We start from the raw sequence: 20,164 nt of genomic DNA, 5'->3' as shown, positions 1-20,164 counted from the left end.
TAGAGACCATCCATTTTTTTTTTTTTTTTTTTTTTTTTTTTTTTGAGTTGTGCCCACACCTCTTTAGTATTCCTCAATCTGTCTCTTATAAATGGTGTGACACAAAAAAAATGCTTTTTTTTCTTTTCTTTTTCTTTTTTGCACTTCCATAAATTATATTTGTTATAATTATTTCATATCTATTTAAGTTTACTATCACAGGATATCTATTTATTTGTGTATTACAAGAGAAATGAGTATTCATATAAATAAATACTATATCACGTTGACTTTCTGTGCAATAATAATTTAACAACAACGGTGAATTATCAGTATTTTATATGCATATACACATATTTCTTGTTATTTCTTACTCAGGGTGGCACTGTTGTTGCAGTTATTGAATTGATTTATATGTGACCTTGCTATTTGACAAAGAAACAACATCGAAGTAAACTTATAGCAAGTACAACACATGAACAGTATGATATGACTATTTTCATTTGGGTGTACTACTGAAATTCTGCAAGTTGTGCATCAATTTAGACTCAACAAGTGCCTGAGAAAATACACATAAGATACACATAAGTTACACATAAGTTGCACATACATTACACATGTGTAGATTGTGTTATGTGTAGCTCAGTATGTGTTTGATAGCCAGTTACATCTCATGAAATTTCAGTGTAAAAATAATGAATCCTGTTCTTGAGTTGTCCTTATTTGTTGCATTATCTCTTTAATTTATGAAAAATAAAACATAAAAATATATTTTATTTTATTGTTTTCTAATTGTCTTGAAAATATGTAAAAAAATAAATAAATAAAAAAAAGAAAAGAAAAAATCACTATCTGGGCATTTTGTACATCCATTTTTGATAGATATAAGTGCCAGGTCTCTAAAGACCCGAATATGTAAGAGTGTTTTGGAAAATTATTATGCATTTAACCCTCTGGGGTCTGAGGGTGTTTTGGGCCCTGGAGAAGTTTTGACATGCCTTGACATTTGTGCTTTTTTCAGTTGCTTAAAAACATATTAATGGCTAAAGTCTGATAACACTGTATTCAGCACAAACTGGGCTACAATAATATGTGAACAACATGTACGTACATGTTTATGTGTGATTTTTGAAAAAACAAAAATGTTAAGTCACTGAAATAAGACCATATAACAGATATAAAGACAGATACATTTGTTCACAAGACTTTTGAGAACTTGATCTTGTAGCCTAGAGTTTTTGCTACAGAAATGATGTGAAAACCATCCTGATCACTCATTCATACAAAACAATATAGTCATTTAACTTTTGTAAGACACTTTTAGTGTTAGAAAGGCCATATGCGAGGAGGTGTGGATGATCATGAATATTGATGTGATTCACACCTGAGGAGACAAAGAACCCTTCCCTGAGAGAGAATGAATGTGAGGAGACTTAATGATTGAATGTATTGTTTGTAGTTTAAGTTAAAAGAAGTAATCTGACTATACATTTTCTTTACATAAAATCTTTACTTAAAAACTTTAGACCTACACTACCGTTTAAAAGTTTTAGATCTGTAAGATTTTTTAATGTTTTTAAAAGAAGTCTCTTCTGCTCACCAAAGCTGCATTTATTTGATCCAAAACAGTGATATTGTGAAATATTTTTTACTATTTAAAATAACTATTTTCTATTTGAATATATTGTAAAATGCAATTTATTCCTGTCATCAAAGCTGAATTTTCAGCATCATTACTGCAGTCTTCAGTGTCACATGATCCTTCAGAAATCATTCTAATATGCTGATTTTCTAATATGGGCATATTTACAGCACATTTTACACATTTACACCCGAACAGATATTTGCAAGCACAAGCTTCGTTGATGATAATGAGGCAGCATAAACACTAGTTAAAATATAATCTAAACATTCATATTATTTTTATATCATATTACATATCATATTTATATCATACAGCATACAATTTAAATACCTGCTTTAGCCGAAACAACATTTAAATGTAACTAAAACTTAACAATTAGGACATATTTCAAATTTCAATACTCTGAATCCTGGCTGGCAAGTCTGGAAATAGTCCAACTAGTAAAATATGTCCATGTTTATATAAAATAGCATGTCAACTAATATGTAAGTAAAACTAAATGACTTACTCATCCGAAATTGTATCCTCGGCTGGATCAAGTCACTCTTCAAAATGCAAACGTTCTTCGTCGGATTCCCGCTCTTCTTCTGAGGAAAACGTGAACTCTTCGTCACTATCCAGGAGCTTCCTCACCTGTGTAGCGTGCCATCTTCCAAACACGCAGAAAAGTGAATGAACTTGATGCTTTTTAAGGCACTGTTGGGGGCGTTTACCATTTGCATTGATCACCTCAGCACATTACCGTATGAATAGCGCTCTCTGCTGGTGGGTGTGATCACATTAGGGATAATTAGCTGAGCCAGGAGAAACTGTACATCAGTTTGTTTCATACAGATTACATTGCAGGAGAATGTTTGTTTTAAATTTGAATTGTTTTATTTAAAAGTAGACATTTTAAGCTTTCCTTAGACATATGTTTCATGTTTGTCTGATAAGCATTTGTAGAGTTTCAGTTCATTTTTGTGACGTGTTTCAGAAAGATGCTCGCGGAGACAGAGATGGCTGAAGGTGCACCCTGTTTATATTCTTTATTTTACAAAAGCACAAGGTTTTGTTGTTATTGTGAGTGTACACAAATAAAAGTAGACCTTTTATAGTCTCTAATGATGTCTTACACTTATCTGTATGCCCAAACATGACGGAGTATTTTAAGTTGTTTCTGCTGTTATGAGGAAAAAAATCCAGCAGGATGTGCCGGTGCGTCCGTCGACCCCAGAGGGTTAAGGGTTAAATATAGTTTGCTGTCATTCAACTTTTTTTTAAAATTGTGATTAATCGCATAATTTTTCATAGATAATCGTGATTAATCGTAGATTTTGAAAGTGCTGAAAACTCTATATGGCTCTATATACTCCCTTACAAAAAATGTAGAGTTGCCATAAACGCCGCAAATTTGCTACACATTATTTTCTCATGCAAACGAGATTGCGATTTTCCGCAAATGTTTGTCAGAAGTTTGCAGCACTTCGCCGATAATGAACCTGCAACAAACAATGAAGAGTTTGCCGAAAAGTTCGTTTGCATGTGAAAATAATTATTGAAGTTTGTGGCAACTCTAGATTTGTTTTGTAAGGACTTATTTTTATTTTCTTAGGAAAGAAAACAAAACAATATAATGCTTCATGAACATTTTCCAAACAAAGCCTTCCACAGCATAAAGAAAGAAATGCACTCAAATACCACCAATTTAAGTAACATTTCCCAAAATGGAAGTGGGAGGTTAACTAATTGAAAGAACTAATCCCCATAGGTTGTGTACTCATTGCAGTGCGCATTAAATCTCATAAACTCTAATCCTCCACAATTTTAATCAGCCGGCAAACCGTGGCTATTCACTTTACTACAGCAGACATGAAGCCACATTCATGATTCGTGTCAGGTGTCAGCATCAGCATCAAGCGCTGCCTTGAGCTCAACATGAAAAGCGCTTACAAAAAAAGACTTGATGTGCTTCTGTGGTAAATAAATTGTACCTTAAAGAGGCTGCAAAGTGCTTGATTTCTGTCACAAGTCCCATATGGGCTTGTTTTGTACAACAAAATAGCATTAAGAGGTCCTTTCTCCATCACTTGATTACTGACATGGAATCGCTGTTGTGTGTGTGTGTTGTGGTGTGTGCGTCGTTGTCATCTGAGGCCGCTATTTTGCTACTGTTCATTTTGACAACCTTTGAAACCATAGCACTGCCGAATTTCTGCTTGCTAATGGCCTCAATGGTAAAACAGTATCTTTGGAGGGCAGGTTTTGGAAAGAGGGGGCATTTCTAAATCTGTGCCTATGTCCGACTGAAGTTCCAGAATGGCACTTACAGCCCCTTTAATAAAGTGTATGCTGCGATAACTGCTTGCATTGGCTCTGACCTACAGTATTTTATACATTAATCCATGTTTCAGTACAAATTGCCCATAGAGACTGACAAAAAACTTTGGTGGACATGTTATTGTGTTTTTGATTTTGTTTTGGAATGTAATGCAAAGTCATATTCTTTCATTCCCGACATTTGGCTTTTCAACCATAAACAACTGTAAAAAACATCTGCACATCAAGAGTTTTATGTTTGGATTTACTAATGCTGTACTCTACATGGTCGGGAAAGATTGATTGATGTTGTTCTTTTGTGTTTATTTTGGTGTTTTTTTCTGGTACAGTGCTCTCATTCATGCGGAAGAGGTACTCAGTGGCGTAAAGTTTACTGTAAACAGAGACTAGCTACTGGAAGCTACAGCAGGTTGAGAGATGAGGAGTGTGCTGGAATCAAACCTGCAGCCCACAGGACATGCACCAACTCTGACTGCCGGCTGCCTCGCCTGGAAGGGGGAGAATGGTCCAAGGTGTGTTTCTGCCTCTGTGTGTTTGGAGACGTGCATAACTACTCATTTTTAGTAGTCCACTAGTTTTTCACAAAAGTAGTTGACTAATCTGCGAGTCAGTGTTTACCTTGTAAATGACACCAGTCCACCAGTTAGACCAGCACAAACCAGTTTAGACCAGCATGGGAATTTTCAGCAGGGATGATGTGAGTGAGAAACAAAACTCACATACATTTTCATGATCTGCTTTTATTTTCTGTCAGCTTACGGGCAACACATGGTTAGTTTTAGAGGCCTTTGAGCATTCGCACTAATTTTGGCTTGTATGTGAACAAGTGGCGACTGGTGCATTTCAAAAGTGGTCAAGCACAGACTATTGGTTTTGGTGTCTGAAATGTTGCTCCCAAACGCAGCTAAAACTACTATGCTGCCAAATAACTGCATGTTATTTCAGAGCTGCTGAACACTCTGCACTCGTGGGGCAGCAGTTCTTTATATTTCATACACTGTCAGTCACATTCATCACCGTTTTCAATTACTGGCCCTTTGTCCCAAAGTCCCACCCATTTGTGGGCAAGAAATTTCCTCCTCCGTGTTTTCCATTTTATTTTCTCTGAATACCAGGTTTAAAAGTTGTATTACATTTAATCATTAAGAAAACTGTCTAATCAAATTAATTAATAGAATTTTAATCAAATGAGAACAGAACAATTACTTTTCAACATACCATTGCATTATTTTTATCAAATGAAGAGCTTCATTACTGATCCTCACAGCACAATCCAAATCCCAAAATGTGAATTTTTTTTCTTTTTTTTTCTTTTCTTTTCTTTTTTTTTTTTTTTGGTCAAATACATACAGTAGAGCACAGTAGAGCATCACAGTATTAATGAAATCAGTGATGAAATGCTTGCTTGTGAAATATCGCATAAATATAATGTAATTATTATTGATTTATTATTATTGTCACTATTATTTCTACTACTACTACTCTGAATATAAATTTTTTCTTTATAGAAGTCATTTATTTCTGGCGCATTTTTTATATTCATGTATTTTTTATTTTATTTTACGCGTCTATTTAAATGGAGCTTTTATTTTGCCGTTTCGGTGGAAAACTGGATGTTTTCGATGACTTCACCTCCAATAAGCAGTTCGCTACATGGGCTGATGTGCTTATTAAACTGCAAAAGGCTATGATTTAATTATATAAATACAGTATATAGTCTGCATGTTCTGTGCTTCACAGTGAAAAAGTGCTCTGCTCTTTGTCATTAATACACACACAGAGCGCACCTGATGTTAATGATGCAGTTAGTGTTTAAGCAACGGCTTCTCACATTCACTTAACGTTGAAGCGCACAGCTTATGTAAATCATATATTTGTTTAATTAAATCTCAGCCTTTTGTGGTTTAAGCATCACACTAGGACATATTACGATTTTATTTTGATTAGTTGTGCATTTACACATTCACTTAATACCAAATATGTCAAATTCCGTGACATTCCACGTTTTATAGTTAATTCCGTTTTTATGACTGGATCCCGCGATTCTGTCCATGTTCTCTGCGTCACAGAAATCATAGGGCCCTACTAATAAAAACTTCATATGTAGCGCTTGAAGTGTAGACATCTTCATGAATTATAATGTGAGCAGCTTGGTTAGTTTTGTCCTCAGTGTAGAAATGGAGATATATTGTAGACAGCTTCGTTCATTATAAAGGGAGCATTCTATTTTGATGTGACGCATCACTAACTTGCAGTATAGACAGAAGAGGCAACTGAATTCTCAAAAAAGCCTGCTTTGTGTTAAAGGTCCGTTTATAACCTCTTGAGGGGCCAGATTTGTCCTGTGGACTGAACTTTCTAGTGTTTTCAGGGAAGTCTAGGGTACATTCAGTTTAGGTAGATAGGTAAACATGTACACTGCCTGGCCCAAAAAAAAAAACAAGTTGCATACTCTAATATTTCATTGGACCGCCTTTAACTTTGATTATGGCACACATTTGTAGTGGCATTGTTTCGACAACCTTATGCAACGTCACAACATTTATTTCCATCCAGAGTTGCATACATTTTTGGCCAAGATCTTGTATTGATGACGAGAGAGTCGAACCACTCCATAAAATCTTCTCCAGCAATCCCAAAGACATTCAGTGCGGTTAAGGTTAGGACTCTGTGGTGGCCAGTTCATGTGTGAAAATGATTCCTCATGCTCCCTGAATCACTCTTTCACAATTTGAGCCCGATGAATATTGGCATTGTCATCCTGGAAAATGTCCGTGCCGTCAGGTAAGAAAAAAAAACATTGATGGGGATAACCTGGTCATTCAGTACATTGAGGTAGTCAGCTGACTTAATTTTATTGCCATAACATTGCTGAGCTTAGACCTGACCGATTGAAGCAACCCCAGATCATAACACTGTCTCCAGAGGCTTGTGCGGTGGGCACTATGCATGATGGGTGCATTGCTTTGTGCGCTTCCCTTCTTACCCATCGCTTTGGAATAGGGTAAATCTGGACTCATCAGACCACATGACCTTTTTCCATTGCTCCACAGTCCAATCTTTATGCTCCCTAGCAAATTTAAGTTGTTTTTTCTGATTAGCCTCACTAACAAGTGGTTTTCTTGTGGCCACACAGCTGTTTAGTCCCAATCCTGTAAGTTCTCATCTGCACTGTGCGTGTGGAAATCCTCTTTCACTATTAAACATAGCCGTGAGTTCTACTGTCGATTTTTACTATGTGATTTCACCATGCATTTAGTGATCTCCGATCACGATCATTCAAGATTTTTTTCCAACAACATTTCTTCTGTGAAGCTAATGATTCACCACTATCCTTCCAGGTTTTATTAATGCGTTGGACAGTTCTTAACCCAATTCCAGTGATTTCAGTAATCTCCTTAGTTGTTTTCTTAGCTTGATGCAGGCCAATAATTTGCCCTTTCTGAAACACAGTGACATCATTTCCATGACCACAGGATACGTCTTCCGACATGGTTGTTTAAGAAATGAGAAGCTACACACTGCATCAGTTAGGATTAAAATAATTATTGCCAGCTAAAACATATTAATCACTGCAATAATGATCCAATCATAGGCTCTTAAGTATCTGCTTATTTAAATCCAAATGGTGACTTTTTTTCTTTTGGCCAGGCAGTGTATTTATGTGTTATAGATTTTAGGTCAAGGATCAGTGCATGGGACAATTTTTTTGTGAGAAACCAGACTATAGAAAGGCTGGTTAATTCATCATGCCTATGACAAAAGGGTACAAACACACAGTTTCTTTGCGTGCAGTGCTCTGTGACATGTGGTAAAGGTGTTCAGCGGAGGGAACCTGTGTGTAGGAGACAGACACCATCCGGTCAGCTGGTCACTCTGGACCGGTCAGCCTGCAGTGAATATCCCCTTCCTCCCCTGATTAGGAGCTGCCGTATGCCCCCCTGCAGCAGTAAGTTTTAACATGCTTCTTTACTAGTTGTTTGACTTTCTGTTTCTCAGCCGTCCTTTACCTGCAGTTTACCACAGAGTGTAATCTCATTATGCCTGAACATTTGGTCAATGCAAATTGTCGTTTGCAACCAATTTCACTTCCGTAATGTAACAAATTTCAGAGTAAAACAGGCTCTTTATTTTAAGAGATGACATCAAATGGAGTGTGGAAATTGATTCGAATCGAATCGTGAACAAATTTCAGATTTCACAATACATTGCAATCGCTAGGTAAAGAATTGTAGTCAAATTGTTGTCAGTGCAAATATTTAAACGTCTTTTTTATCTTTGGAATTCCTTGCACAGTGTTAATCTCATCAACTAAATCACAAACCCTTTGTCAACGATAACGAAGACTAGATGAAAAAGGCGCATCATGAAGATGATTAAACGATTTGCAGAAGATGAAGCATACTATTGACGAAAATATGACGAGATAAAAATGTGCAAGATATAAACAGACAAAGATACATCTTGACAATTTGTATACAGAAGAAGATATTAAATATGGATTAATCTAATACATTAATCCAGTATGTTTAGGGATTTATACGCTTGAGCTGTGTAACTTGAACGTGCTGAACACGGGCAAAATTAACCTCTTCAAAATGGGTTAAATACCTCATTCAAACGCATCCTATTTACATGTATGCATGAGTTTAATCACTATATCCACAACATACAGTATATGTAATATAACAACATACATTTGCACAGTGAAGCGAATGAACAGGTGAACTTGAACTAAATGACACGCTAGTCAGAACATGCATAATTTGCATTGCGTAACTTGTGTTGAGAATACTCTGTTTCTGAAAGAAACACGCTACACGCAATATAATATCCTTTCACGGAAAATGTATAAAGCATAAATAATTCAGATTACAGGCTAACTTCTAAAAAGTAGATAATACTTCAGTCTATACATTATTATTTCAGGAGCTCAGGTTTTTCACAACAAGGACAGTGTATATTTATATGTTTGCTACATGTTTACATTAGAAAATGTTTATAGACTATTTTTTTTTCCCTAAACATTTGAATATTTGATTAAAGTTTGGTCCGTTACAGTTTGACACTTTTTGTCCATTTTACACATCATCATCATCAAATAAAGATTATTATTATTAAATTATTTTCGTTGACTAAAATTATGTTATTTTCATCTGAGTATAACTAACTAAAATGAATGAATATGACATGACAAAATACTGACTAATTTTAAAGGACATTTTCGTCAAAAGACTAAAACTATGACTAAAACTAAAACAAAAAACTGTGCAAAAATGAACTTTGGCCTTGCACTGATGAATAATTTACTATTAGACTGGACTGAACGTGCATTTAGAAATAACACTGGGTCAATTTTGATTTCATGTTAACCTTAAAGGTTAATTGTGTCATTTCTGCTGCACCAAACGGAATTGCAAAAGTTAAGATTGGTTTCAAATAGGTTTCCCAAAAACTTTTGCCTCTTCCGCCCTGCCCCCCTTCTACCATTGTTCAGGCAAACAGTTATTCTGATCCAAACTGACCCAGAAGTTAACATATCAGGCGTCTCAAGCTAAAAAAGAAAAAAAAAAAAAAAAATCTCCACAGAACCACAGTGTTTACACTTTTGGGGAAATTAACCTCTAAATGGCTTACTCATAGTTGTCTCTGCACTTAAAATGGGGTTAGAACGTATTTTAACATTGACAAAATGACACTTCACCTTTAACTGTTATAAGATAAAATAAACCAAGATTTAATTAACTTACTTAGAACTGACCTCTGTTTGGCCTTGCTCTCACCATGGTCTCCATATAATATGATACCAATACAAGTTTACATTGTGTAGGAAACTGCTTAAAAAGTTATTGGAACTGCCTGTTGTTTTAAGCTGGAATAAGAGCAATATCTTACTTGAGTTTCAGCTCAGATTTCTGTCAAATGAAAAGCAGGGTTCTGTAGGTATCACCTAGTGTGTTGTCATTGTTCTTATGAAACCCATGAACTCTCCATGGTCATAAATAATAGCTCTGTGTGAACATATAAACCACCTTAAGATACTACTTGATCATAGGTTAACACCGTATCAGAAACTCTGCCTTGATAAGGGTTCGGTAGATTAGCTGGTTGTAGTTTTAAGTTTAAAGTTTAGGTTCAAACTGAATTGTTGGGTTTATCATCTGGTATATCTTGATAAGGCCCTGTGGTATGGAAGGACAGTCCAATAGCATGTTTTCACTCTCTTGAGAAATCTGTATTCAAGCGGAGCACATTCATATTGTGCTCCTAATTTTTTCCTTTTTTCAAACTTTTTAAAGCCCCTTTGTACAAAGTTATTAGACTTCATAAGGCTTGAAATCAAGAGTTTGAACCACACTCATTTAGGGGTGTTGAGAACTTCTGAACCTCATGTGAAACTAAGGTCATTTGTGCTAAAGTCATCACATCACCGATGTCTGAACCATCTAAACTTCTCCCACCTCTTTCTACAGAGCACAAATACTCCAAAAAACGTTGCCCTCAAGTCATCGGCCTGAAACGCATCTACATCCAGACCATACAAGAAAAACTTCTTAGTTTTACTATTGGTGGACGAGCTTACCTTCTTCCCAAGACCTCAATCCTTATCAAGTGTCCTGTTCATCATTTCCCGAAAGCTCAGATCCGCTGGGAGAAGGATGGTAGTGATCTGAAAAGTTCAAAGCGTCTGAGCATCACCAAGTCTGGGGCTTTGAGGATCTACAACCTGAAGGCTGTAGACATTGGGATTTACCGTTGCTGGGCGAACCAAGATTCAGACACCTTTATCCTCAAGTTAATTGGCTACAATAATAGACTCCTGGAACATCCTGAAGGGCAGGGATTGGAAAAAAAGAAAAGTGGTAATGTCCATCCTTACCTCAATAAAGAGGGGGGTTATGTTGGTGTGAAGTGCCCTGAACAGAGACAGATTTCACTTGAAAAGAAGGTTCCAAAATCTGTCCCAAGCTGGGTGCAGAAAAATAAGTTTTATAGAGATGATGTTAGCCAACCTAAGCAATTGTGGGACACTCTTGCTTTGGGGAACTATCCTTTGGCTTCAGGGGCCAGGGGGCGTACAGGGTTCTATGTCCTTGAACCAGCACAGTTTGAGGAGCTTGTGAGAAACATCAGTCAGCTGGCAGAAAGTGGGGATGTGTCAGATGAAATGGCATCACAACTAATTGGAAAACTAATGGAGGATTTGGCTGCCACAGAGGAAGGGGCATCTACGATGGACAATCATTTAGACAGGATGCCAAACTCTTCCCAACTTTCTGGTGGAAAGGCAATGAAAAAAGGCAGTCGAGCTGTAATAATTCGTCAAAAGCATAACGGATATGCAATGAGCTTCCAGAGGGATCTCAGGATCAATGTGGGGAGGACCGCTTACCTAACCAATGCTACCCACAGCCTCACCCTGATTTGTTCCACTCAGGGAGTACCTCCTCCAGCACTTTCCTGGAGCAAAGATGGAGTTCCACTACAGAACACTGAAAGGTAAATGACAGTTATACAGTTGCAATAATATGTAGTCTAATGGGTTAATATATGCTATTATTACACAGCTCTTCATTCTGATTGGTCAGTTACTCCATCCAGGGGTCTGACATTTCTGACTAATGACCGCATGTCCAGGCATAAAGTAATATATCATTGGGTATGGTAAGTCTTTCCTACTTAAAAAAATAAGTTAAACTCAAATAAATATTTGAAGTCCATTTATTTATTTGGCAAGTAGTCATGTATTAAGCAGGATAATGAGCAGTCAGATGTTTTCAAATTTTTTCGGAACTCTGTTCAGCTGTTTCTGGAGACTCTGCGATCTCTTTCTTCTCACAAAATAAGGTATTTTCAACTCAAATACATGTTTAATTTTGATTTAATTATTTATTTGGCAAGTTGTCGTGTAATAAGCTGGATAATGAACAGTCAGCTAGACATTGACATTAACTATTACAATAGAAATCCTGACAGGTTGATCAGGACTCTGATACGGAACAGACAATGGTTGCATATTACCACTTTCTTACTTGGTGCCATTTATAGATCCTTTCTTTCTTTCTTTCTTTCTTTCTATAGCTGTCAAGCTCCAAAAAATGACTAAACAGTACAATATGTAAAGGATAATTCATGGCTAGGTATGCATTAAATGATTTTAATGCACAGCGTGGAGGCGAAGAACCACCCGACGCGAGCAAAGTGCATTCAAATTGTTTAACACACACCTAGCCGTGGATTTTCCCACTTATATCATGTTCAGTTGCCAGCTTTGATTAGTGACAGCTGTCATTGATTTTTACAGTGGAAATTTTGATTGTAAGAATAACAATAATGTTTAACTTTATCTAGGGGTCGTTAGGTCTACAGTTCTACCCATTCTAAATTAGACACAGAGATAAACTAGTGTGGTAATGACCAAACACTATTTAAAACTGTGAATTTAAATACTCAATCCAGAAGTAATAATATCTGCATAATGTAGAAGGGTTGGCATTCCTCAGAACATGTCATTTTTAATTCCTATTCTTTGTCATTTTCACATTGAGGAAAAACTGGCGTTGCTGAAGTGACAGTTGTAAAAGTTGCACTTACTGTTCATGATGAGGAGAAATCATCCAAAAGGCTCCATACCTGTAGACTTTGACCTCTGAGACATATATGGTATCCATCAGATTAAAACTGACTGGAACTTCCTGTGCATTAAACGGTTTTAATGCACACATTCCAACCAATCAGAATCAAGTATTCTAACAGACAGTGGTATAAAAATACTATAAAAGTAGTCCATATGACTACTAACTTCTGAGGTCTTCTGAAACATACGATAGCTTTGTTTGAGGGAAAAAACAATAAAAGCATACTGGTTTGGAATGACATATGGCTGAATAAATAATGACAGAATTCATATTTTTGGGTGAACTATTCCTGAAGTCAACTTCATTAAGTAGCATAAAATATAACTAATGGCACTGAAGTTATTTTTTACTGTAACATACCAGTATAGATAGGTACAGTATAAACAAAGCTTTCTGGAAGTCATGGAACTCTTTTTCTGTTAATTTCAACCGCAGTCTTTACACACATATTGATTTTAATCCAATGAACATGATGTTTAAAATGGGTGGAGTTCAACTTGAACCCAACAAGCTATTTTTTTCTCTTTATAGAAAACCAGACTCCCTATGAACCTCTGAGTCCAGCATGACTGATCTTGATTGAGCAACCACATATTCCAAAAAGCTTGTTAATCACCAACCCGCTCAAATATTCACCTCAAAAGCACCCCAGCTCTCACGTTATGCGGTCTGTAAGGGTCAGAAATGCTGGCTGTGCTTCTTTCACTTTCTCTCCAGGGTTGCATTGTGGTCTAATAGTCTACTCTATACTGTTGACTGTTAAATACAGGCACTGAAAACATTGACTTAGTAATTCAGCTTTGTCCAGCTCAGGGCCTTAATGTAGCCTCCGCCCAGACAGTCGCCAAACATTGTCTGCCCCTCTTCCTGGTGTGCGCTGTGGGACCTGAAAGAGACATGGCTGTGCAAACATTGTTCAGGCCTCTTCTCACAGCCTCGGCTTGAAAACCCAGCAGTCCTGAGGTGTATCATGAAATATTGCTGCAATGCTTTAACTTGCAGTGGTCACTTTTGACTTGTACCATAGATGCTGGTCATCTCAACAGCTTGATTTCATGCAGTTTTCTCATTGAATGTCACATATACTTCCAGTCAAAAGTTTGGACACATTTGACTGGATTTATGTTACTTATGATTTAAATATATATATATATATATATATATATATATATATATATATATATATATATATATATATATATATATATATATATTATATTATATTATATTATTATATATATTAATATTATATATATTAAATGCTTGAAATTAGTTTTGTAGAAAAATACATTTGAAGTACTTTGAATAATTTTAGTCTCTTTTGAATATCTTTATAAAACAAAAGTCTTTACAGATAATTATATATTTTTTATTAGTATTATTATGTATATTTTTTGGGATGCACATCATGAAATTGGTTAAGGTTGTCTAGAGTGCATAGAGCTGTAATCTAGGCAAACAGTTTTGAATGTTTAACCTTTTATATAATTTCCTCATATCATTCCATAGTTTGGTGACTTTCCTATTATTCTAAAATATGGACAGTGTTCCTTAACTTTTTGCTAATGTATCTGTTTACAAATCTTGAGTTGGAATCAAAAGGTTTACGATTATTGATTGTTCTTTTTTCCATAATCTCTATAATTTTTGATGGCAAATTATTCCTAGAACCTTGACAGAATTGACCTCGACTCAAACTGGTAGTCATGGATAATATGGAGTTCAACTGAGGGAAGCAATGCTATTTTCAGTCATTAACATTTTCTCACTGTAAGTAATATGGATATTTTAAAAACGTCTCGCTACATGAAAATTGTTCCAAATTGCAGTGGTACTGTGTTTCTTTCCATTCATAGCTAAACAAAGATGTTCCAAATAAGATTATCTATCTATCTATCTATCTATCTATCTATCTATCTATCTATCTATCTATCTATCTACCTGTCTGTCTGTCTGTCTGTCAGTCTATCTATCTATCTATCTATCTATCTGCCCGCCTGCCTGTATATCTATCTATCTATCTATCTATCTATCTGCCCGCCCGCCCTCATGTGCAATGCAAATTTTGGAGCATTGTCTCCAGTTTCAGTTAAACGCGTAGGGGGGTAGAAGAGTGTATCTTCTTCCCTATGAGTTGGAAGTACTTTAAATTTGTCAAAGTGTTTTATTCTTTCTGGAGATCAATAACAACTTTTGGAGAAGGGTCATACATTTGTCCCTATGCACAAAAGGGTCAACTATGCGGAACTCAGAGGGAACTTAGACCAATATCATAGAAAACTAAAACTTTTAGATCACTTTGGTTTTAATAATGAATTTTCCTCAGTTCATTTTATTGAAAAATCTATGTGGGAACCACCAGAGAAAAATGTGTCTCCTTTAATTAGGAAAATTATTCAAAGAGATAGAAATTTTCTTTTTAGACATTTCAATAATCAGGATTCAAATAAATTCAGATCGGGTTACGTCCGCTACAGAGACGGAGAGTGAACTAACCTTTCTAGCTTCACCCGTGAGAGCTCTCGCCGCGAGGGTGGTGTTATTTCCCTCGGAACGAGCATAAAACTTATTAAGCTCATCCAGGAGAGATGCAGCGGTGTTCACGGCGGAGTTTTTATTCCCTTTGAAGTCCGTGATGATATCAATTCCCTGCCACATACTTCTTGAGTCGGTGGTGTTGAACTATCCTTAAATCTTGTCCCTGTACTGGCTTTTGGCTGCTCTGATAGTTTTGCGTAGGGCATAACTGGCTTGTTTATGCTCCTCCGCATTCCCGGAATTAAAAGTAGAGGTCCGCGCATTAAGTGCAGCACGAACATCGCTGTTAATCCACGGTTTCTGGTTAGGATAGATCCGTATTGTTTTAGTTGGCACTACATCATCTGTGCACTTCCTGATGAAATATGTTATGGTATCTGCGTAGACCTCGATGTCGTCATCAGAGGCGGACCGGAACATCTCCCAGTCCGCCTGATCAAAACAGCATAGAATCTGATTGATCCGACCAGCACTGGATTGTTCTGAGGGTGGGTGCTTCCTGTTTCAGTTTCTGCCTGTAAGCGGGCAGAAGCAGAACGGAAGAGTGGTCCGATTTGCCAAATGGTGGGTGGGGGAGGGATTTGTAGCCATCCCGGAAGGGAGAGTAGCTCTAAATCAGGTGGGTCGCCAGCAGCCGGACAAAATATTATATTCACATTTTAGAGAACATTCAGTTGCAAACCTTAAGATTTCAGGCCTAGAAAGTAACTGACTGTGGTTAACCCAACAGTGAAAGAAGGAGGTGGTGTACTGGATAAAAAAATTAAGAACAATACAACCAAAAGGTTTAAACCTAAGATATTAATATAATATTGTTCTAGGATTTTTACCTTGATGATGGTGTTGAAAGCCAAACTGAAGTCCAAAAAAAGGATCCTTGCATATGTCCCTGGTCTGTCCAGATGTTGCAGGATATGATGCAATCCCATGTTGACTGCATCATCCACAGACCTGTTTGCTCGATAAGCAAATTGAAGGGGATCTTGAAAGGGTCCAGTGATGTTCTTCAGGTGGGCCAACACCAGTCTCTCAAATGACTTCATGACCACAGACGTCAGGGCGACAGGTCTGTAGTCATTAAGTCCTGTGATTTTTGGTTTCTTTGGGACAGGAATAATGATTGAGCTTTTGAAGCAGCATTGGGCTTCACACTGCTACAGTGATCTATTGAAGATCTGTGTGAAGATGGGGGCCAGCTAGTTAGCACAGGATCGAAGACACACTGGTGAGACGCCATCTGGGCCTGAAGATTTCCTCGTCTATTGTTTCCGAAAGACGCGGCTCACAACAACTTCACAGATCTTAAGTGCAGGTTGAGTAGCAGGAGGTGGGAGGAGGGGGGTTGCAGGAGGTGTTGGTGTTTGTGTGAAGTGAAGGTCAGAGTGGGTGTGGGGTGTGAGATTGGGCCTTTCAAACCTGCAGTAGAACATATTCAGGTCGTCAGCCAGTTGTTGGTCCATCACAGGGTTAGGGGTAGGAGTCCTGTAATTTGTGAGTTGTTTCATGCCACTCCACACCGATGAAGGGTCATTAGCTGAAAACTCTCAGAGTATCTTCTTTTAGCCACTCTGATTCCCTTATTCAGTGTGTTCCTGGCCTGATTGTACAAGACTTTATTCCCAACTCTGTAAGCATCCTCTTTGGCCTGACAAAGCTGCCTGAGCTCTGCTGTAAACCACGGTTTGTCATTGTTAAATGTTAAATAAGTCCTAGTAGGAATGCACATATCCTCACAGAAACTGATATATGATGTAACAGTATCTGTGAGCTCGTCCAGGTCTGTGGCTGCAGCCTCAAAAACACTCCAATCCATGCAATCGAAGCAGGCTTGTAGTTCCAGCTCTGCTTCATTGGTCCATCTCTTTATAGTCCTTACTACTGGCTTGGTTGATTTAAATTTCTGCCTGTAGGTTGGAAGAAGATGAACCAGACAGTGATCAGATAGTCCCAAAGCTGCTCTAGGGACAGAGCGATATGCATCCTTTATTGTTGTGTAGCAATGATCCAGTATGTTCCTGTCTCTGGTGGGGCATGTAATGTGCTGTTTGTATTTGGGCAGTTCACGTGTGAGATTTGCTTTGTTAAAATCCCCAAGAATAATAATAACTGAGTCTGGGTATCGTTGTTCTGTGTCTGTGATTTGATCAGCCAGCTGTTGCAGCGCGGCATTCAAACACGCGTTTGGCACGATATACATACTCACCAGAATAAATGAGGAAAACTCCCGCGGCGAGTAGAAAGGCTTACCGTTAATAAAGAGCGCTTCCAAATTAGGACAGCACATCCTCTTTAACGTTGTTACATCTGTACACCACCTTTTATTGATGTAAAAGCATGTTCTACTGCCTCTCGTTTTCCCTGTTAACTCCGCGATGCAATCCACTCTGAACAGCTGGAAGCCCAGCAGATGTAACGCGCTGTCCGGAATGGCTTCACTCAGCCAGGTTTCTGTGAAGCACAAGCAGCAGAGGTTGAAAAGTCCTTGTTTGTGCGGGTGAGAAGATGTAGTTTGTCCGTTTTGTTAGGAAGAGAGCGAAGATTCGCAAGATGAATGCTCAGCAGCGTTGTTCGAAAGCCGCGCCATCGGAGTTTGACCAGCGCACCAGCTCGTCTTCCTCGCCTGCGTCTCCTGAAAAACAAAGCTGTGCCTCCAACTAAAATGTCTAGCAAAACGTCTGAATATTCAAAAACTGGTAAAAGACTGTCTGGTATAAGCTGTCGAATGTTCAGCAGTTCGTCTCTGGTAAAACTGGCTGGAAAAAGATTACTAAACACAGGACAAACAAACAAAAACAACAAAACAATAGGAGCGCTCCCCACCGAGGCAGCCATCCACGGCGCCATCATGAAAAAATGCTATTTGCAATGCTATTTTAGTTACATAACATTAAAATGTGATATACACAGTAGTATCAAACTTGTCCTGTGCAACAATGCAATGACACTCCACAGCATCTTAGTAGTATGCCATATAAATCTCCATTTTCCTCCCCACTGCAGCTCCTGCGGCGTTCATGGCCGAGGGCCAACTCTGCTGTGGCGCTTACATAGCACTTCTTATTTTTGGCCATATATGAAGCAAAACACAGCTAAAGTGATTGACGTTCACAAACTCTAAAGCCACATGAAGTCTCACCCTTTCATGCTCTTTCATTCAAATGTGTCTTGGCACCACTGTTACGCTCTAAATCAGATGCTAACAATGTCAATTTACACCTACTGCTGTGAACGGAATATCATACACGCACACCAGTGTACACCAGTCTATTTTCTGCTCAAGTTAGTAACTTTATGATTGATATTATGGGCTGATGATGTTTAGTTTACATTATTTTTCATTTAAAGTTCCAGTCTACAGGGCATCAGTGCTGTTGCTCATATTTAGGATTTGAAAAAAATAAACACTGTAGATGATATATTTTCTGAGTTTGATTCTTCAGACATGACTTAGCTGGTGTTGTTTTAATAGTGGGTCTGAATGAGTGGGCTTTCATGAGATGTGCTGGATTGGATACAGTGTCATCGCCCCTTTGGGTGGGAGTGGACACTTCTAACACATTTTGTCTTTCAGATTTTGTTTTAATTACTATGTCTCTGTGACTGTATCAAAGCTGCCTTGCTGTCACTGCCTACATAGGCTGCTGCCTTCTTAGGCGACATCCTGACTGAAACAGAACCTCATAAGTGGCCGATTTGGAATGCTCTACATAGTGCACCATACAATTAACATTCCTGACAGATGACTCAACTCACAATTGTCACAGTGTGTTTCTGTCGTGTTTCCAATTACTCTTATTTTGAAGTGGTTTTTGTTCTCTGTCTTCTGTTTCCCCCGGACTACATTTCCCATAATGCACTGCCCTCATCACTGCCATCTGTTCCCCATTGTTCTCACCTGTTTTCAATTCCCTCATTAGCCCTTGTGTGTATAAATACCCTCTAGTTTTGTTTCCTCTTGGTCAGTTCTTGTTTGTTGCTATTTGGGTTCACATTTGTTTGTTTTACTTTCATCATCTTCATTAAAAGCCTGCAGTTAGATCCAGCATCTCCCGTCTCATCTCAGCAACTTCTCGTTACAGAAGAACTGACCAACATGACTCTAACGGCTGTCATAATTCTTCTGCTTAAGCAAGGGGACCATCCAGATGAGGATCACGTCCGTGAATTTTTAGAACTAGCGAATTTAGTGCACTATCCTGACCACTCTCTGGTGGTTTTCTTCCAGACCGGTCTGAATAGTGCACTGAAAGAACTGATGCCTCCGGCTGATCCTCACTGGACACTCTGAGTGTGTGGAGAAGGCTCTGGAACTTTGCGGTTCCCCTTACACAGTGGATTATGGTGGGAACCCCGGGCCAAAACCTGCATCCACGGCTCCATGCTCCACGCCTCCCACGGCTCCTTTATCCACGCCTCCCATGGCTCCTTCATCCAAGCCTCCCATGGCTCCTTCACCCACGCTTGCCGTGGCCAATGAGCCTGCGCCCATGCCTGCCGTGGCCAACGAGCCAGCTCCCGCACCTACCACGGCCAACGAGCCAATGCCTGCGCCTACCATGTCCGTCCCAGAGCAGCATTGCCAGCCTTGTCAGACCCAGAGCCAGCCCTAGTGGAATTTTCAGGGGGGACCACCATGGCTCCACCATTCGAGCTCCCACAGCTGTGCTCATGGTAGTCCGGAAGCGGAGAAGGAAAAGAAGCGCTCCTGCTCCCAAGGCACTGCCCATGTGCACGACCACGGAGGCCGTTCCCCAGTCGCTGCCCATGTTCACGACCACGGAGGCCCACGGCTCTGCCCTCAGTCTTCCACAGCTCTGCCCTCAGTCTTCCACGGCTCTGCCCTCAGAGTCTTCCACGGCTCCGCCCCTCAGGCCTCCCTCGGCTCCGCTTGCCTTCGTCGAGCCTCTCTCAGCTCCGCCCTCAGAATCTTCCATGGCTCCGCCCTCACTCCCTGAAACTCCACCTCCTATGGTTCAGCCCACTCCTCCACTATTTCCACCTCCTGAGTCTCAAATCCCCGATCCTCCTGTGGCTCCGCCTGCTC

General features: G+C 38.8%; 1 protein-coding gene across 1 annotated transcript in view; it reads left to right on the top strand.

The window, feature by feature from the left end:
* The window catches only part of LOC127422472 (ADAMTS-like protein 3), a 309,781-nt gene that overhangs the window by 264,261 nt on the left and 25,356 nt on the right, over positions 1-20,164 (top strand). The window contains exons 19-21 of the mRNA XM_051666043.1: positions 4,273-4,455; positions 7,739-7,892; positions 10,417-11,443. Of these exons, the coding sequence (XP_051522003.1) occupies positions 4,273-4,455; positions 7,739-7,892; positions 10,417-11,443 (1,364 nt within the window). The remainder of the gene's footprint in view (positions 1-4,272; positions 4,456-7,738; positions 7,893-10,416; positions 11,444-20,164) is intronic.

Source organism: Myxocyprinus asiaticus, chromosome 1 (genome assembly GCF_019703515.2).
Source record: "Myxocyprinus asiaticus isolate MX2 ecotype Aquarium Trade chromosome 1, UBuf_Myxa_2, whole genome shotgun sequence".
Classification (NCBI taxonomy): Eukaryota; Metazoa; Chordata; class Actinopteri; order Cypriniformes; family Catostomidae; genus Myxocyprinus; species Myxocyprinus asiaticus.
This window is presented reverse-complemented; position numbering and strand designations above follow the sequence as displayed.